This window comes from Hippoglossus stenolepis, chromosome 12 (assembly GCF_022539355.2).
Source record: "Hippoglossus stenolepis isolate QCI-W04-F060 chromosome 12, HSTE1.2, whole genome shotgun sequence".
NCBI classification, from domain to species: Eukaryota; Metazoa; Chordata; class Actinopteri; order Pleuronectiformes; family Pleuronectidae; genus Hippoglossus; species Hippoglossus stenolepis.
The window spans coordinates 3,707,332-3,722,882 of NC_061494.1; the positions used below are offsets into that span (position 1 = coordinate 3,707,332).

The following is a 15,551-nucleotide window of genomic DNA, read 5'->3' on the forward strand; positions in this document are numbered from 1 at the left end:
AATAAAGAATATATATGAGTGCTCGTGGGATAATAAGACGTAAAATAAAACATAAAATGTTTATATTAAATATTATGTTTGTTGAAAGCTATTCAAAGCATGGTATCCTACCAGTGAATTTACAACTGTGATTAATATAATTATATTAATCAGATTAAATATAAATATTGTGCGTGTCTTTCGGTGTGTTCATCTTCGAGGAAACTTAACAACACTCATTAATTCTCATTTGTTTTCAATGATTAGTGTCCGATTCAAATTAAATGTAAGCGTGTTTTATTTTGAAAACGTCACATCCCGGAAATGCTGCTCCGTAGCCTTATTAAGTCGAAAGTGTTATTCATGTCCTGTTTATGGTGGAGAGACTGAACCACTCGCAGTCCTGGCTCAGACTCCTTATTAACCAACACAGAGCTTCACATGTTCGAGTCCCGTTGACCTGTGGTCGGACAGGACAGTTTGCAGGGTGAGTACTGGGGCCGGTCATGTTTGAACTGGTTTTAATTATCAACCTGTTTAAGGATCATAAAACACCACCGTGTCCTCCTCACTGTTCTCACACTCGACACTTCAGCATGAACACAACACTCAGCAGGTCTTGTTGAATTTATATCTAAATTGGGTGAATTCAGGTAATCTGGGAGATTGTTTACCTAATTTTGATTTATGCGATTTATTCTGATATCTGTTTACACAGTAGATCAACATATTATACCTTTCTGTAATCCTTTAGATGTTTTCTAACCACACCAGCAGAAAGAATGGAGATATCTCAGAGGAGACATAATATGTGTAATAAAAGTCTATTTATTATCTAATTATAGCCTTTTTATTGGTATTTATTTTACCTCCTTATAGCGACAGTTTACCTCCACCTAATTTTCTACTCACAACTATGCAGATGGAGGGGTGGGTGAAGTCTTTGAGTCCACAAAACACCGTTGGAGTTTCAGTAGTTAACAGTGTTGCAGCCAAATCCAATACAATTGAAGTAACTAGGGACTGATTCTTCAAACGTAAAAAAACAACAGAAAAAAGCCATAACATGCCTACTTCACTGACCTCTGTTTGTTTGTTGACCTTTGCCCCAAGGAGCTGCCAATCAGTTGCGCTCCTTGGGATCAATAAAGGTGTCTAAATCTGAATAAATAACAGATATTTAAGACATTAACAAGGATATGAAATCTAATATTATATATATATTATATATATCAATATGGCACTCATAACTTACTCTTATCAACTATTATTTTTTTAAACCCTCAAGGATGACAAAGATATTTCACCTCACTCTTGTTCATGGTGACCCTCACTGTCTGTATGTCAAGTTTCACAAGATTTTACTGTAGATTTTTTGAGAAAACTAAATGGAAAGTCGGCTCAATTTTCATTTTCAGACACAACATAGCAGAAGACCTGAGAGGCTTTAAGGGTTCATATGTTACATGATAATATTCATATTCTAAGCTGTTGTCTCTGATAACCTTCTTTCATCATAGTACATTCAAGCCACCAGGGAAACAAAAGCAAGATGCTTTATCTTATAGTCCAAACAATGAAACAGAAATTAAGTTTTGATTTGTGTGTACTATTTTCAGACAACTTTCAACACCAAAAGATCTACCATGCTTTATTTGAACTCTTTATTTTGAAGCATCACATTCGACCAAAATAGTGCAGGAAATTATACATTTGTAAAACGCTAGCTCCTCCATCTTCTGTCCTTCCTCACTTCCTTGTCAGGTGATTGACATGTTGCCTGTGGTGGTGGTCCATGGAGGGGCGGGTCAAATCCCAAAGGAGCGGTCGGAGAACACCACTTCGGGGGTGTGCTCAGCAACCCGAGCAGGGTATGCCATCCTCCGGGGAGGGGGCAGCAGCATGGATGCAGTGGTGGAGGCTGTGTCCCAGCTGGAGAACAATCCCTCCTTTAATGCAGGTAATGTAAAAACGCAACACGTGTGTACTTAATAACTATTCCCAGTATGATGTCACCAGCAGACACGTTGACCTGTTTAACAGATTCAATTACTTTCAGAACAAACTACTCAAACTCAGACATATGACAAGTCCAAAAATGCTCTGAGAAAAAGTCTGGATCTATTTATTTTAAACAATGAACGACCAAGATGTGTTGTGGTGCTAGCAAAGCTAAAAAAAAATCAGTGTTGATATTAAACCATGGCTACCCAGCTCACCTGTAATAGTCATGGTGTAAGCTGTAGTTGTGAGTGTAGATAATGTGCTGCTTTCTTTAATCAAACATTTGATGATAATGCATGTGTCATGTTTGGTTTTGTCCGTCAATTAATCTTTGTATATGCACAACTACAACAACTTGACAATCTAAGTTCTGTAGGTATTATATTGCACAACTTTAGATATTTTTGAATTTTTTTGTTTAACGGTTCAGTGTGTAGGATTTAGTGACATCTAGTGGTGAATTTGCATGTTGCAGCTGAATACCCCCTCACCTCATCGTCCCCTTCCAAACATGAAAGAGAACCTGTGGTAGCCTTCAGTTGTCATTAAATCTCAAAAGGTGTTTAGTTTGTCCAGTCTGGACTACTGTAAACAACATGGCGGCCTCCGTAGAGAGGACCTGCTCCCGATGTAAATATAAAGCATTTAAATATAAAGGATTCCATTCAAGGGTAAAGAAAATAACAATTTGTATAATTTAGGTGAAAACTAGTGAAAACATCACTAGGATTATTTTATATTCAATATCAACCAATAGATACCTTTCACCTAAATCTTACACACTGGACCTTTAAAGGTTCAGTATGTAGATTTTAGCGATATCTAGTATTGCATATTGCAACCAACTGAATACTCCTCACTCTAGCAGGATAACCTATGGGTGTACCCTGGTAACTTAAAGTGAAAGTGAAAGTACCTCTATAGAGCCAGTGTTTGGTTTGTCAATTGTGGGCTACAGTTAAATAAACATGGTAGTGCAACATGACAAGCTCCACGCTTCCAATGCAAATAGAGAGGGTTCGTTCTGAGGTAATGAAAACACAACGGTTTGTAGGTTCAGGTGATTGTTTACTCATGAAAACATAACTATGAATATTAAGTTTCAATTCTGCGAATAGGTCCCCCTTAATCCTACAAAACGGATCTTTAATGTGGACGATAGAGGTGGCCTACGAGCTCAGTGGTCACTGATGCCACTAATCAATATTAAGGTTATCAACTAGTTTACTTTCAAATATCAGCGACAAAATCAATATGATGGTACACTGACTTGTAATAAGGCAAATGTTGTCCAGTGATTTCCACTCCCCAATCCCCTGTTCTTCCTCTATGTTATTTTGTGGACTGGGAACCATGTCAAATGAGAAGTGTATCACTGAATCATGGTCAGTGGCTTAAACTGCTGCAATCAGGTCCAACAAGTTCAAGAATTAAACCGAAGTGTAGATCAGTTAGTGATAATTTGACATCATTTAAAAGTAATGTTTATGTTTGATGATTAGCAAGGGAACTTGAAAAAATAAAGAATTCTGAACAGAGTTTTGTGTATTTGTCACAGTAGCAGCTCTTCGGATTTGGAAAGTCAGGGATCATGAGAAGCGTTCACCATGTTGGACCATGTTCCATTCAATCAGTGGGACTATGCAGTCAGAGCTTCTGTCAAGACATTGATAGACTGTACTGTACATAAAACAACTTTCACACTCAGAGTCAACACTGTGTGTTGACTCTGCTTGATGAAAATGCAGTCTGTTTACACTGTGGGTGCAATTAAAATATGGCAAGTGTATCAAACTGACCCCACCATCGGGCCAACTAGTGCACTTGTACACAAGAAAAATCTAAAACCAATGGGCTTATTGCTGTTACATGTAGGAATCACATGCATGAAAAGAAGTAGCTCCACCCAAAAACCAAATGTCACCTCTCTACACCTGAAAAAAATCTTTATTCCCAAGTGGCAAGACATCATCAAAGAGTTTCTTAAATCATCTTTCAGGGTGTGGCTCAGTGCTGAACATCAAAGGGGAGGTGGAGATGGACGCTATTGTGATGGATGGGAAAACGCTGGGAAGCGGTGCAGTCTCTGCTGTACGGAACATAGCCAACCCTGTTCAGCTAGCACGACTGGTTATGGACAAGGTGTGTACACATGCTGCATCTAATCTATAAAACATTTACTCACATGAAAGGTAAATAGGAAGTATGTGTCTATATGTATAAACTCATTAATTTAACTACTGTGCATAAGCATGACTATCTTTATTCCTACATTCTGCATTTACTGGAAGCATTATTCCATAACCAAACTGAAGATACAGATGTGTCTTTGTGTGTAGCTAAAAACACAGAGCTATGTCTCAACTTTGCTAATATTAACAATGTTTGCAAGTTTCACAGCAAACTCAAGGAACTGTGTCCCAGGATTGAAATGTGAATGTAGAACAATACTTATAGCTGCTGTGTAGTTCGAACAGTTGTTCTGGTTTTCACATGCAAAGAGGCTTTGTAATAGTTAAGTGATGCTTTTTATAAATGTGCACTTTGTTCTCTGTTTCAGACCAGCCACGCGTGTCTGACAGCAGAGGGCGCCAGTCAGTTCGCCCGGGCCATGGGTGTCCCTGAGGTCCCCCTGGAGTCCCTCATCACAGAGTACTCCCGTATGCGTTGGAAAAAGAACTTGGCCCCCGATGCCAACCCTGTGGAGTGCCAAATGTGAGGCATGACATGACTTTGAAGTTATTAGCACACGTTTCAGACATGATACAATCTTTAAGAATGGAAGTACACAGAGCTGTGACTCCTCACAGTTAGAACCACTAAAAGTACAACTTTTGTTCATTCTGACCATAGTTTCTACACAGGACAAAAACATGTCACTAATCAAAACCTTCAGAGACACTTTTTAAAACGCTCCTGCTGTTTAATCAACTTCTCTGCTGTTGATGCATTTTTTATTCTGCATGTTCAAAACACTCATATGGGTCTTTCCATTTGGGGGTGGCACATTGTGTTTCCTGTTTCCCATAGTCCAATGACATGCAGGTTAATTGGTGACTCTAAATTGCCAATAGGTGTGAGTGTGAATCCATGTGTCAGCCCTGTGACTGATGGGCGACAAGTCAAGGTGCCTAATTCCCAGTGCCAGCTGGGATCGGCTCCAGCCCCCCAGCGACCCTCAGGTTTAAGTGGCTGGATGGATGCTTTCCATTTGGCTAAGGTGGCTCCTTAGGTCCCTCAATCAGGCCTAATAAGCTGCTTTCAGACAACTCCAGAGAACCTCCGGACTTTCTCTGCAGGGGCTCTATGTGTGAACGCAAATGTCCGAGTGAGAGCCTCCAGAGTTTCTTTGGTCTTTGTCCAGCTGGCCCCCGAGTATATAGTCCGCAGAAAATGCTGATGTGAGAACACAGCGGTGGGGGGGTTGAAGAGAAAATTTAAAAAACTATCCAAAAATCTCAGTATGAAAGCTTTGCCACACAAGTAGAAGCATCCGATGAAGATGTCAAGAGAGTTTTTGGTGATAAGAGCCGACACCAGTCTCATGTGCTGTGCACAAAAACACATGGTCTCCGCGTTGTGCCAGTGTGAAAGGCAAACTTCATTCAGTTCAGTTTGTGGACGTTTAGATGGTGGTTTAGGACGTAAGTGCCCCCCTTTTTTTTTGCTGTATGAAAACAAATGCAATCTGGGCCACATGAAAGACCTTCTACTTAGCTAACGTCATCTGAGCCTCTACAGTTTCATAATGAATATAAAGTATTTTTCCACTTCCCAATGACCATATGTTGATTATTTTTTAGCCACTGCCACAAAATCAACACTGATCAACACATGACGTACTCATTTATTTGCATATAGAGCAGGGAAGTGGGACCCAATCACAAATGGTCACAGGATGCATTTTAATGCCAAATGTGAACAGATTAACTTAAAGCTGTCCACTTGTTACAAAATCTCTCAGGACTGGTCCTAGTATTGGTCTGAATAGGACCTTCAGTGTTCATTAGAATCACATGAAGTAAGTCCAACTTTGTTCTGCTCTTCCTTGATGTTTCTTTGTGTAGGGGGAAGATGGGCACAGTCGGAGCTGTGGCAGTGGATAGCGAGGGAAACATAGCCTGTGCAACCTCCACCGGTGGAATGCTGAACAAGATGGAGGGACGAGTGGGCGACACACCCTGCATAGGTCAGACTGCACACATCAAGTTTGGTAGTTTAGACCATTTAATGGAACATGTTTGGAGAGACAGGCGGAGCCCTGTCTTCAGCCGTCTGTTGGCCTATGACCAGTCCAAGTTTGTAATGTGCAGTTAGTCAGTAAACAAAGTGCACCTGGTTAATAAATGACTGACAACAGATTATACACTGTGCTGACACATTGCACTGTGCAATACAATACAACCAGTGTATTACTGACCAGTTTATATTCATCATATCAGATGAAAGCCAGCTCATACTAATATACAAATGTTGCATGTAATTTGAGAGAATGAGTTTCCATCGGTGGGACAGGGTCTCAAATGATCCTAGGGTTGTTTATTCTTAAGTTCAGTAAACAGAAGCAAGTGGATTTTGGCAATGTCAGCCCCCTGCAATCTGTTAAATCAGTCAATGAATGATTGAACTGTCATGAGTCAGTGGACGGAGTACAGCCTCGCTCTGAAATACACGTCTGCAGTGACTAATGAAGCCTCTCTGGTCAAAAGTGTTCAATAACATGTTGAAACATCATATGGAAGAAGTCGTCATTTTCATACAAGACACAAACATACAAACAAACGTTTTAAAGTCATTGGCTGCTTCTGCAGACTGGAATCTCTATAGATACAACATTCTTCATTTTTATTATTCATACACATTTATGATTCGTACACCCAGGTCAGGTTGCTAATCTATTACACACAAATTTTACTGCTACAGCGCGACCCAGTGGCTGAATGGTAAAGGCGCATACTCCATGGGCGCATACGCTTGGAGCTGCTGGTCCCTGGTGAAACTCCATTCACTGTCTGTCATCCACCTACTCTCTTACCCTGTTTATTGTCTATCTTTTACAGTGATATCAAATAAAGGCACACAAATTTCAACCAAAAATCATAATAAAACAAACAAGCAAATTTACTCCTTCTCCTCTCCCATAACAATGGTTTCACTGGAAACCAGCTGAAGCTTTGAAAATTAGAATAATTTGACAAAGTTTAAATATAGCTGAGGTCAAGGTAATAAAATGGCCATGTTTTCTTACTTTTGTTGATGCCTAAGGCATTATCCTTTCATCTAGGGAATTATGATATCATTTGCAGACAAGTATGTCATTAATCCTTTACAAATAAGATACTAAATCAGTCACAACACATTCCAACAAACTGTTGGAACTCTGGCTTTTTTTTGCAACACTGTACATATAAGAACTTGAAGCTGCACTAAGTAATCCATATATTTATATTAACAATGATCATAAATATAACAAATGATTACATGGAATGTGGAAAATGTGTTAACAAAGGCACTGAGAGTTGTTACATGACCCCGAGCATTTTAGTGTCTTTCAAGGTTTACTGTTTTGGTAAAGCTACGTTCTAATCAACCTAATTTTTGAGAAGAAAAAAATGTCTTTCTATCAATATTCAGATAACCTCTTTGTACGCGACCTACTGCGCTAGCTGGTAAAAATAGTTGAGTATTTAGCATTTTAAGAGCCATATATACAGCATTCTTCAGTTGGTGGAGACCAAAACAGAGCTGCTAAAAAAAGAGTGGATACTGGACATTAATCAGGTAAACAGATTCTCAAGATGTTAACTGAAGTGTTAACACTGTAAGCCACTGTTGTATTTATAGCTCATTTCTGCTGCACCAAACTGGTTTAACTACCATATTATTTTTCCACATTCACACATTTACTTACATATCTTCTCTTACTTGTTTTTCCCACTCCACGTTTCAAACAGACTTTTTCCTCAAAAGTTAAATAAACATCCGGATGTTGGATGAACATTCACTGGTGACATAACGTGAACATGATGTTTTGTGTTTGTTAGGCTCTGGGGGTTATGCTGACAACCAGGCGGGAGCAGTGTCAACTACGGGCCACGGAGAAGCCATCATGAAAGTTACTCTGGCAAGACTCATCCTGTTCCACATGGAACAAGGTGATGTACACACACACAAGCTGCCATCTTACGGTAGTGATGTCACTTTGTTGTGTGGAGCTGCAGAATTATCCATACACTCGCCCAACCAATCACAATTCAATCTCAGCTGTCAATCATAAAACCAAACTTAACTGCCTAAAAATATCAGTGCGATAGAAGAACTTGCCTAAAATGACAGAAACAATCTTGAAAAAAAAACCTTTAACGTGTAATTGGATTTTTTTAGTCTGGTCCATGTCCAATCTGTTAACATCCCAGCAGGGTTTATGACCTATACTGCAGCCAGCCACCGGGAGGAGCTAAATTATTTTGCGTCACTTGTCATCCATTTATATATGTAGTTACTGACCAAACTAGGAGTCACACACACCTGTCCGCAATGATGAACATGATTTGATGGTTGGTACGAGATTTGATGTCCTGATGGAATTTTCACGCACACTCAGTCTGAAAGATGGGTCCTGCTGTACTTCAGTGCACCAAACAGGATCCTATGTTAGAGCACAGTGAACATGCTGCTGCTGCTGCTGCTGCTGCTGCTGCTGCTGCTGCTGCTGCTGCTCACAGGCTCACAGACTCGTTGTGACCACTGAAACCTTGGATCCACCAATTTACTCCTGGTGTAACAACCTCACTTCTTCTCTCTGTTCTCAGGTCAGTCGGTGGAGGCCGCTAGTGACTTGGGCCTGGCCTATATGAAGAGCAGAGTGGGTGGTCTGGGTGGGGTGGTGACTGTGGACCCCCAGGGCCACTGGGGCGCCCACTTCTCCAGCCTGCAAATGGCCTGGGCTGCAGCTCAGAAAGACACCCTGCACTATGGCCTGTACACCGGGGAACACTTCACACAGAGCATTGACAATCCACAGTGACAGAAAATACAACACATGTGGGTTTGATAATTTTCTTAATTGTTGCTTTTATTGACAAAAGAAATAATTTAGATTAATACTAATGTAAACAATAGAAATATAATTTGGATGAAATTAGTTGATGTTAACTGTTAAACAGCCATTGTAGTATTGATTATAACTACACTCCACGTACCTCACGTATGGATACATTGGTGAGAACACACTGTTATTTCTATTGATTGTTTGATGCAGAGAAATGGGTGAAGTTATCGTCTAGACCCTCACCCTGGTCATTAAAACTAAGACTTTGCAGGAATGTAGAGATCATATGGAAACTCATGAGACTTCCTGATAAAGTAAGATGATCGTGTGGAGCAACATGAGCATGAACCATAGTCTGTATAAAGATGGACGACGCGTCTCCACTTCCTCCCACTATTCAGAAATTAAGAAGCTCAAACACTCCGGATACTAATGCTGCATCCTGTGCATTTGGAGCCACAGTCTGTGCAGTAGCGATTGGGGGATGGAGACACAGTCCTGAGGATACATGTGCTCCACAATGAGAAGTCACCACATTTTATATCATCAGATAAGTACTTAAAACCAAACTTATCAGAAAAATAAGCACTCGAAAAAACACAAGTCTGCTGAGGAGCTCACTGAACTGGACCAGGAGCTGTGTCACACTGTGGAACTACTGTCACCAACTCAGGTGATGGATAATCCAACTTCAAGACTAACATCTAGCTAATGTGAAGCTATAATCATAAAGGCACTATTTAATAAAAACTGATTCCTGATCTGTGCAGAATGAAGTTGGCAGACAGGGGTTTTCTTGTGTATGTGTCTTTTTGCATCTTTGGTTAAAATGTTTTGTTCAAATTTGATGGTATGATTGACTGGCATTATTGATTTTGCACAGTATATATACATTTTCACATAGAAAGTAATTTCATATCAAACATGTAAGTATTAGAATTGAGGCTTATATAATGAACAGAAACAGAGAATCTTTTTGTGAATTTCTCAGTTGATCGTATTTTACATGAAGGGCCAGTTTTACTGCTGGGACACCTTCGTAATAATTGATGCAAATGTTCATCTTTATTTTATGTATTGAAGTTACTGCCACACTTTGTATTTCACAGAGAACAGTTAAACTCTGTGTTGTCGCAGAGAATTGTTCTGTAGTAGTAGTGTGAGGTGAAACACTGACATCATCTCTGCACAGTTTGAGGCTGAGCCAGTATTTGTGAAGTGCTGCTGATCAGATGAGTGTTAATGCTGAAGCTTTCATTTAGCAAAACACTGACGGTGACAATAAATTCCTTTAATCCCTGGACATTGTGTGCTTCATTTACCCATGAAGTCTGTGTGTGCAGGTGCACTGATGTGTAAGGCTCCGAGTGTGTGTGTGTGTGTGTCACCTCTTTGCAGCCACTAGATGGTGCTGTTTTAGTACAATTCTTGGTGCTGAGAGTAAAGGGACCAAGAGAGTCGACAGCCGGTTGCTTTTGTTGTAGCATCAGTCAAAGTCAGGAACTGTGATAAGTGAAGCTTGAACTGTCTCAGATTAACACTTGTTTTCCTCTGTATGATTGATTCCTGCTGTACTGTGATGTTGATAAACACGTGAGCTAGTTCATATTAGGATTTTTGAATCATATTTCAAAGTAGACAGCACACAGCATGAGACTTGCTTCCTGGTATGAGTACATTAAAAAAATAGCAGAGTTCATTTCTGAAGTGTAGGCCTACAAATCGTCTTCTTACTCTGACAAAGGGTCTTCTATGACACTCTGTGCCTTGCCCTTAATGTTAACGTGTTCTGTATTATACGTTATGTGTTGGTTGTGTATTACAGTTATCATATGGTTAAGTCATGATCACATGTTGCATAAAGGACTTGAAAGTGCAGCATTGTGGTTAGCGCTGTCACCACACAGCAAGAAGGTTCCTACTTCCGGTTCCTACTGAGGTTAGTTTAATTGGAGACTCCACGTCGTCCCGGTCTCACCTCGAGTACAAATTGCACTGAGACCTGTCAATCTGCTCCCAGTTTTCTTCAGCCGACTTCGAGCTGCAACTGAGAGAACTACGAGATTTCTTCCTCCAAGACCGTCCGCTTGTGCCCGATAAGTCAAACGGGCTGCATCATGAGCTTTGACCTGCACGGCCGCTGCAAGTCTTACCTCGGACCGGAGCATGCCGGCGTGGCTCTGACTCCCCAGTCAACGTGCCAGAACTGCAAGCTCCTTCCCCAGGCGGAGAAGCAGCACAGGGCGGATGCCTTCACAGCTGCTGGCGACACGGTGTGGCCCCTCCAGACAGATCACATCAGTGTGCTCCCCAGACTGGAGTCGCCATTAACAACAGGTACTGGACGGACACAGTGAGGCACAGACTACATCCTGCTTCGCCTTTAAACCACTAGCAATAGCCTTAAAGGGCACAACCTGTATAGAATAGAATGATAGTAGTTCTAGACGTATTGTAACTCCAGCTTCTATGTGTATAGGCGCAGCCCTTTCAACTTTGGACCTCACTGGCTTCTTAAATGGCTGAAGAAAAGCTGTTAAATGGGAGCAGATTGATCGGTCTCAGTACAATTTATACTCGAGGTGAGGTCCAAACAGTGAGTGGGCGTGGACTAAAGTTTATTTTTTGTGCTATGTGGTCATGCAAGGGATAAACCACTAGCGTTAGCCTTAAAGTGCTGCGCCTATACTCATAGAATCTGGAGTTACAATAAGTAACTGTCGTTATTGTTGTTTATTTATCTTTATAGATACAGTGATAATTGATTTCTATATAAATGGTTTGGATTGTTTTGGCCTTTTTCCACTCAAGGTAAAGTTTATTCTCATTTTATGTCAAGTAACTTTCAATATAAATATATTATTTGTTATTAAAGAAATTAAGTAAAGAAATTGTTCTGTGGCTACAGAGAAATTGGGTGAGATGTGTGAATCGTGTTTTTATTCCCCTAGTTGGGACATAATAAACACAAGAGAATAAATGTCTCTTTTCCTTTGTTTTTGTAGTTGTTGACCAGGGACACCAGCTGTATCAGTTCATATTGAAACAATATGAGCTTGGATTAAGACACTAGTTAGTGTTTCTGCACTCCTCACTTTACTTCCCATCAGAAGCATTGAGTGGCAGTGTCCTACAGAAACCAATCACATAACATTCCTGTCACTCTGACGAGAGGACGGCACATGACTTTTATATGGAATACACTTACAGCTGAGCTTTGGTGAATAATGTGACTGAATCTACATGAAAACATGTGTTTGGCATCTTCACATAGCTGCAACCTGGTTGATGTAAGGGTAACACAAGCTGGGGTTTATATTTCCTCTGCCCACAGAATCACACAGTTTGTCCCATACTGTATACTGTTAGTATATATTGGAAAATTGGGACACTTGTGATCAGATCACAAAGACCACATATTACTATGTATGTGTTTACGGGGTCATAAGAACAGAGGGTTTTCCATCCAACTATTTTATATTTCATTCTGTGGCCGTATACCTTGACTTTCTGAGGCTTGTTTGCATGTCGGGGCTCTTCCCTCTCCCACTAGAACTCTGTTATAATCTGTTTCTTGCGGACCCAAAGTGCAGAACACAAACACAGCAGATTGATGGTTGTAAAACAAAAAGGTTTATTGCTCAATAGCTGGAGCTGGGGGGGGTGGTGGCAGGCAGTGGAGATCCAAAGGTGCTGGCAGGCTGAGGCCGGAGCAGATGAAGGTGAACAAGCGGGTGAACGCTGTGCAGCTGGTTCCGTGACAGAAAGAGGAGCAGGGGGTAAATAAGCAGCAAAGAGCAAGGAGCAAAAAAAACTCAGTAGAAGATAGAGGTTCAATCACTAAGATATGTTACCACGCTGGTGAATGGACGATCTGGCGAAGACAGGAGCAATGAGCTGGGGTTGTGTAGACTGAGGAGAGGTGGAGTTGATGAGGAGATGACGCTCAGCTGAGCAGCCAGACAACAGGAGGCCCCACCCAGTTCCAGGCAGGCACACACACAGAGAAAGAAAAGGGAGGTAGAAAACCTGGTCCTAACAAACTCCATCCATCCTAATCTATGCTGCTTATCACTTATCACACCATATCACAGGGCAACTCCTAACTCGTGACTTTTCTGTGGTTTTCATGCCTGTATGTATTGTTGAAAATCAGTGAGTGTCGCATGATGCCAGCAGATAGTACTGTGAGCGGGTATCAACTCAAATTTATCACAAACCTTTACCAAGAAAAGTGAAAATTGAACCAATCTGGTACTGTTGTGTGAATGTTAGAAGTTCATTGACATAAGCATTAGGTGGCGCTAATTCTTCAGTCAGGTGTCATTACACCAGGCCAGATATCATTATGAGATTATACAGACACTGGAGAAGCCTTTCATCATGAAGTTTACTCTGGCAGGACTCATTCCCACACACACACACACACACACACACACACACACACACACACACACACACACACACACACACACACACACACACACACACACATGAAGAAGGTTTGCATGTTCAAACTTTGAGATCTATTCCAGTAGAGATCTTGATCGCCCAGCAGGATAATTCTATACATATGAATCCAATTCAACATTTTTGTTTCCTTATTGGAAAAGAGGAAATATGCTTTAGTGTTTGTTTTCACATTACGTAGAACAGCAGGCATTTCTGAATATCACATGATGAAGTGGTGAGTGAAGAGAGGAAGTAACTGATTAGAAAGTGTAGAAGCAGCTACAGCTACAGAACATTGCAAATAGATAAATCTTGAACTGATACTTCTCATTGATAACATATTTGACTTTTTGTAGTTTCTTGTGTCCTGATTCTACTTGATGCTAACCTGGTTCTCCTTTAAGATCATAGTCATATATCTTTTATCTAATCAACCTCTTATCTTTTCTCTACCTGCGGATTCCACAAACACATGGTGCCAGTAAAACAACTGAACGTACAAAGCCCGGGGATCGAGACCAGTCGACAGAAATCGGTGCTTTCTCATCTGTTCTCCACCACTTCCAACAGATCAGTGAAATTTGACCCACAGTCGCTCTCTCCTCCGCTTCCTTTGTCTCTCCTCTGCCGTGTTTGCATTTTCATGTATACAAAACACACATTTACTTAGACGTGCAAACACTGCCTCTCTTGACCCCCACTGATTCCCTCACTAATCCCAATGCTATTTTACAAATGCTCTGTATACACAAGGAGTTTGTCTTCCTTATCCTCTTATTAGTTTGAATTCATTTTCACTTTCTGACTCTGCCGCCGGAGAAAAGCCTGATGATCTCCTCTCATTCCGCTGCTGCTGATCACATGGTGCTGTCTAATGCATACACACTGTCTGAGGAAGGCAATAAATGCTTTCATCCCTGACCATTGTGTGTTTCATACCCCATTTGCCCATGACATCTGTGTGTTGAAGGTCACTGATGTGTGTGATTACGCCTTGACTGTCGACTTTTTATTGATATCGATTAACTTTGTAGACTTTCTCGAGGGCGCTTTTTTGGTAGATATTACTGTTACTGCAATACGCGAAACACGAATGATACAGATTTTCCTTCTCTCGTAGATATTTTAGAAATTGTTCACACAGCAATACAGGAAATGTACATGGGATAGACGATGAAAGGTTAGTGAATTGTTGCGGTATAGTACATCCCCAGCCGGTTAGACTTTCATATTAACTGAACAGGGCCAACGTTTGAAAAAACAAACAAACAAACTGGTAAGACTACAATTATAGTTTATTTTGTGAAAACATGTCACTTGATAAACCCACAGATTATTATCATCCAGCTCTGCAGTTGCCCTCAGCACTACTGAGTGTTTCAGTTTTACATTTGCAGCTTCTCTGCTCTGCTTCACTCTCACTACTCTCATCTACATGGTGCACTATTTATCAGCTGAAGAGCCTGATTTGTTTTTTGGGGGGATTTGGTGGAGCCCACAACTGAGTTAAAAGGCAAGTGATTATTGGATGTACACTGTCACATGGTCACGTGGTTGGGTAACATGCTCACTACATCAACTTCATGAGGTCTGTCCGTTAAATTAGCCAGTAAGAGCCTTTCACAGACACTTCTCAGCATATTGTTCGCCAATATGCCCGAATCCAAAAACTTCCATTGTACTAGCATATTGACCTTTCACAATACACAATGTAAAAAAGATGTGTATTTACATTGTACATAAAAAAATGTAGTTTTCTATATTATTTTCAAGTTGTATGTATTTGGTTGCTTTTATTAATAATTATTTATAATATAGTATATGGTTTAACTGTAAAATATCAAGCTTTAAGTTTTGGTAACGGCCAATATTGAAAATCAGTATCAGAAATGTTTAACTCTTTTTTAGGTTCATGTAGCTAAAACTGTGTGTTGCTGATGCTGATGCTTAATCAATGACAGAGCTGTTGAGTCTTGACCAAAGTGGTGGACTGACTGACCAAGAGACTGACATTTACCCGCCAAGTTACATTGTTTTGTGTGTCAAACAGCATTAAACAACACGT

The 15,551-nt window shown here is 40.5% G+C and overlaps 1 protein-coding gene across 1 annotated transcript; it reads left to right on the plus strand.

The window, feature by feature from the left end:
* The first annotated feature begins 309 nt into the window (after positions 1 to 309).
* Positions 310 to 10,337, plus strand: asrgl1 (asparaginase and isoaspartyl peptidase 1). Its single transcript, XM_035173290.2, has 7 exons — positions 310 to 466; positions 1,744 to 1,939; positions 3,983 to 4,125; positions 4,544 to 4,698; positions 6,051 to 6,172; positions 8,028 to 8,138; positions 8,796 to 10,337. The coding sequence occupies exons 2-7, from the start codon at positions 1,753 to 1,755 to the stop codon at positions 9,008 to 9,010; spliced, it is 933 nt and encodes a 310-aa protein (XP_035029181.1). The 5' UTR covers positions 310 to 466; positions 1,744 to 1,752; the 3' UTR covers positions 9,011 to 10,337.
* The last annotated feature ends 5,214 nt before the right edge of the window (positions 10,338 to 15,551 follow it).

Bases quoted from the DNA above. Each gene is read 5' to 3' on its own strand.
- asrgl1 (XM_035173290.2), top strand. From the start codon at position 1,753: ATGTTGCCTGTGGTGGTGGTCCATGGAGGGGCGGGTCAAATCCCAAAG. The intron at 4,699-6,050 runs GTGAGGCATGAC...TTCTTTGTGTAG, and splicing joins AACCCTGTGGAGTGCCAAAT to GGGGAAGATGGGCACAGTCG. The intron at 8,139-8,795 runs GTGATGTACACA...CTCTGTTCTCAG, and splicing joins CCTGTTCCACATGGAACAAG to GTCAGTCGGTGGAGGCCGCT.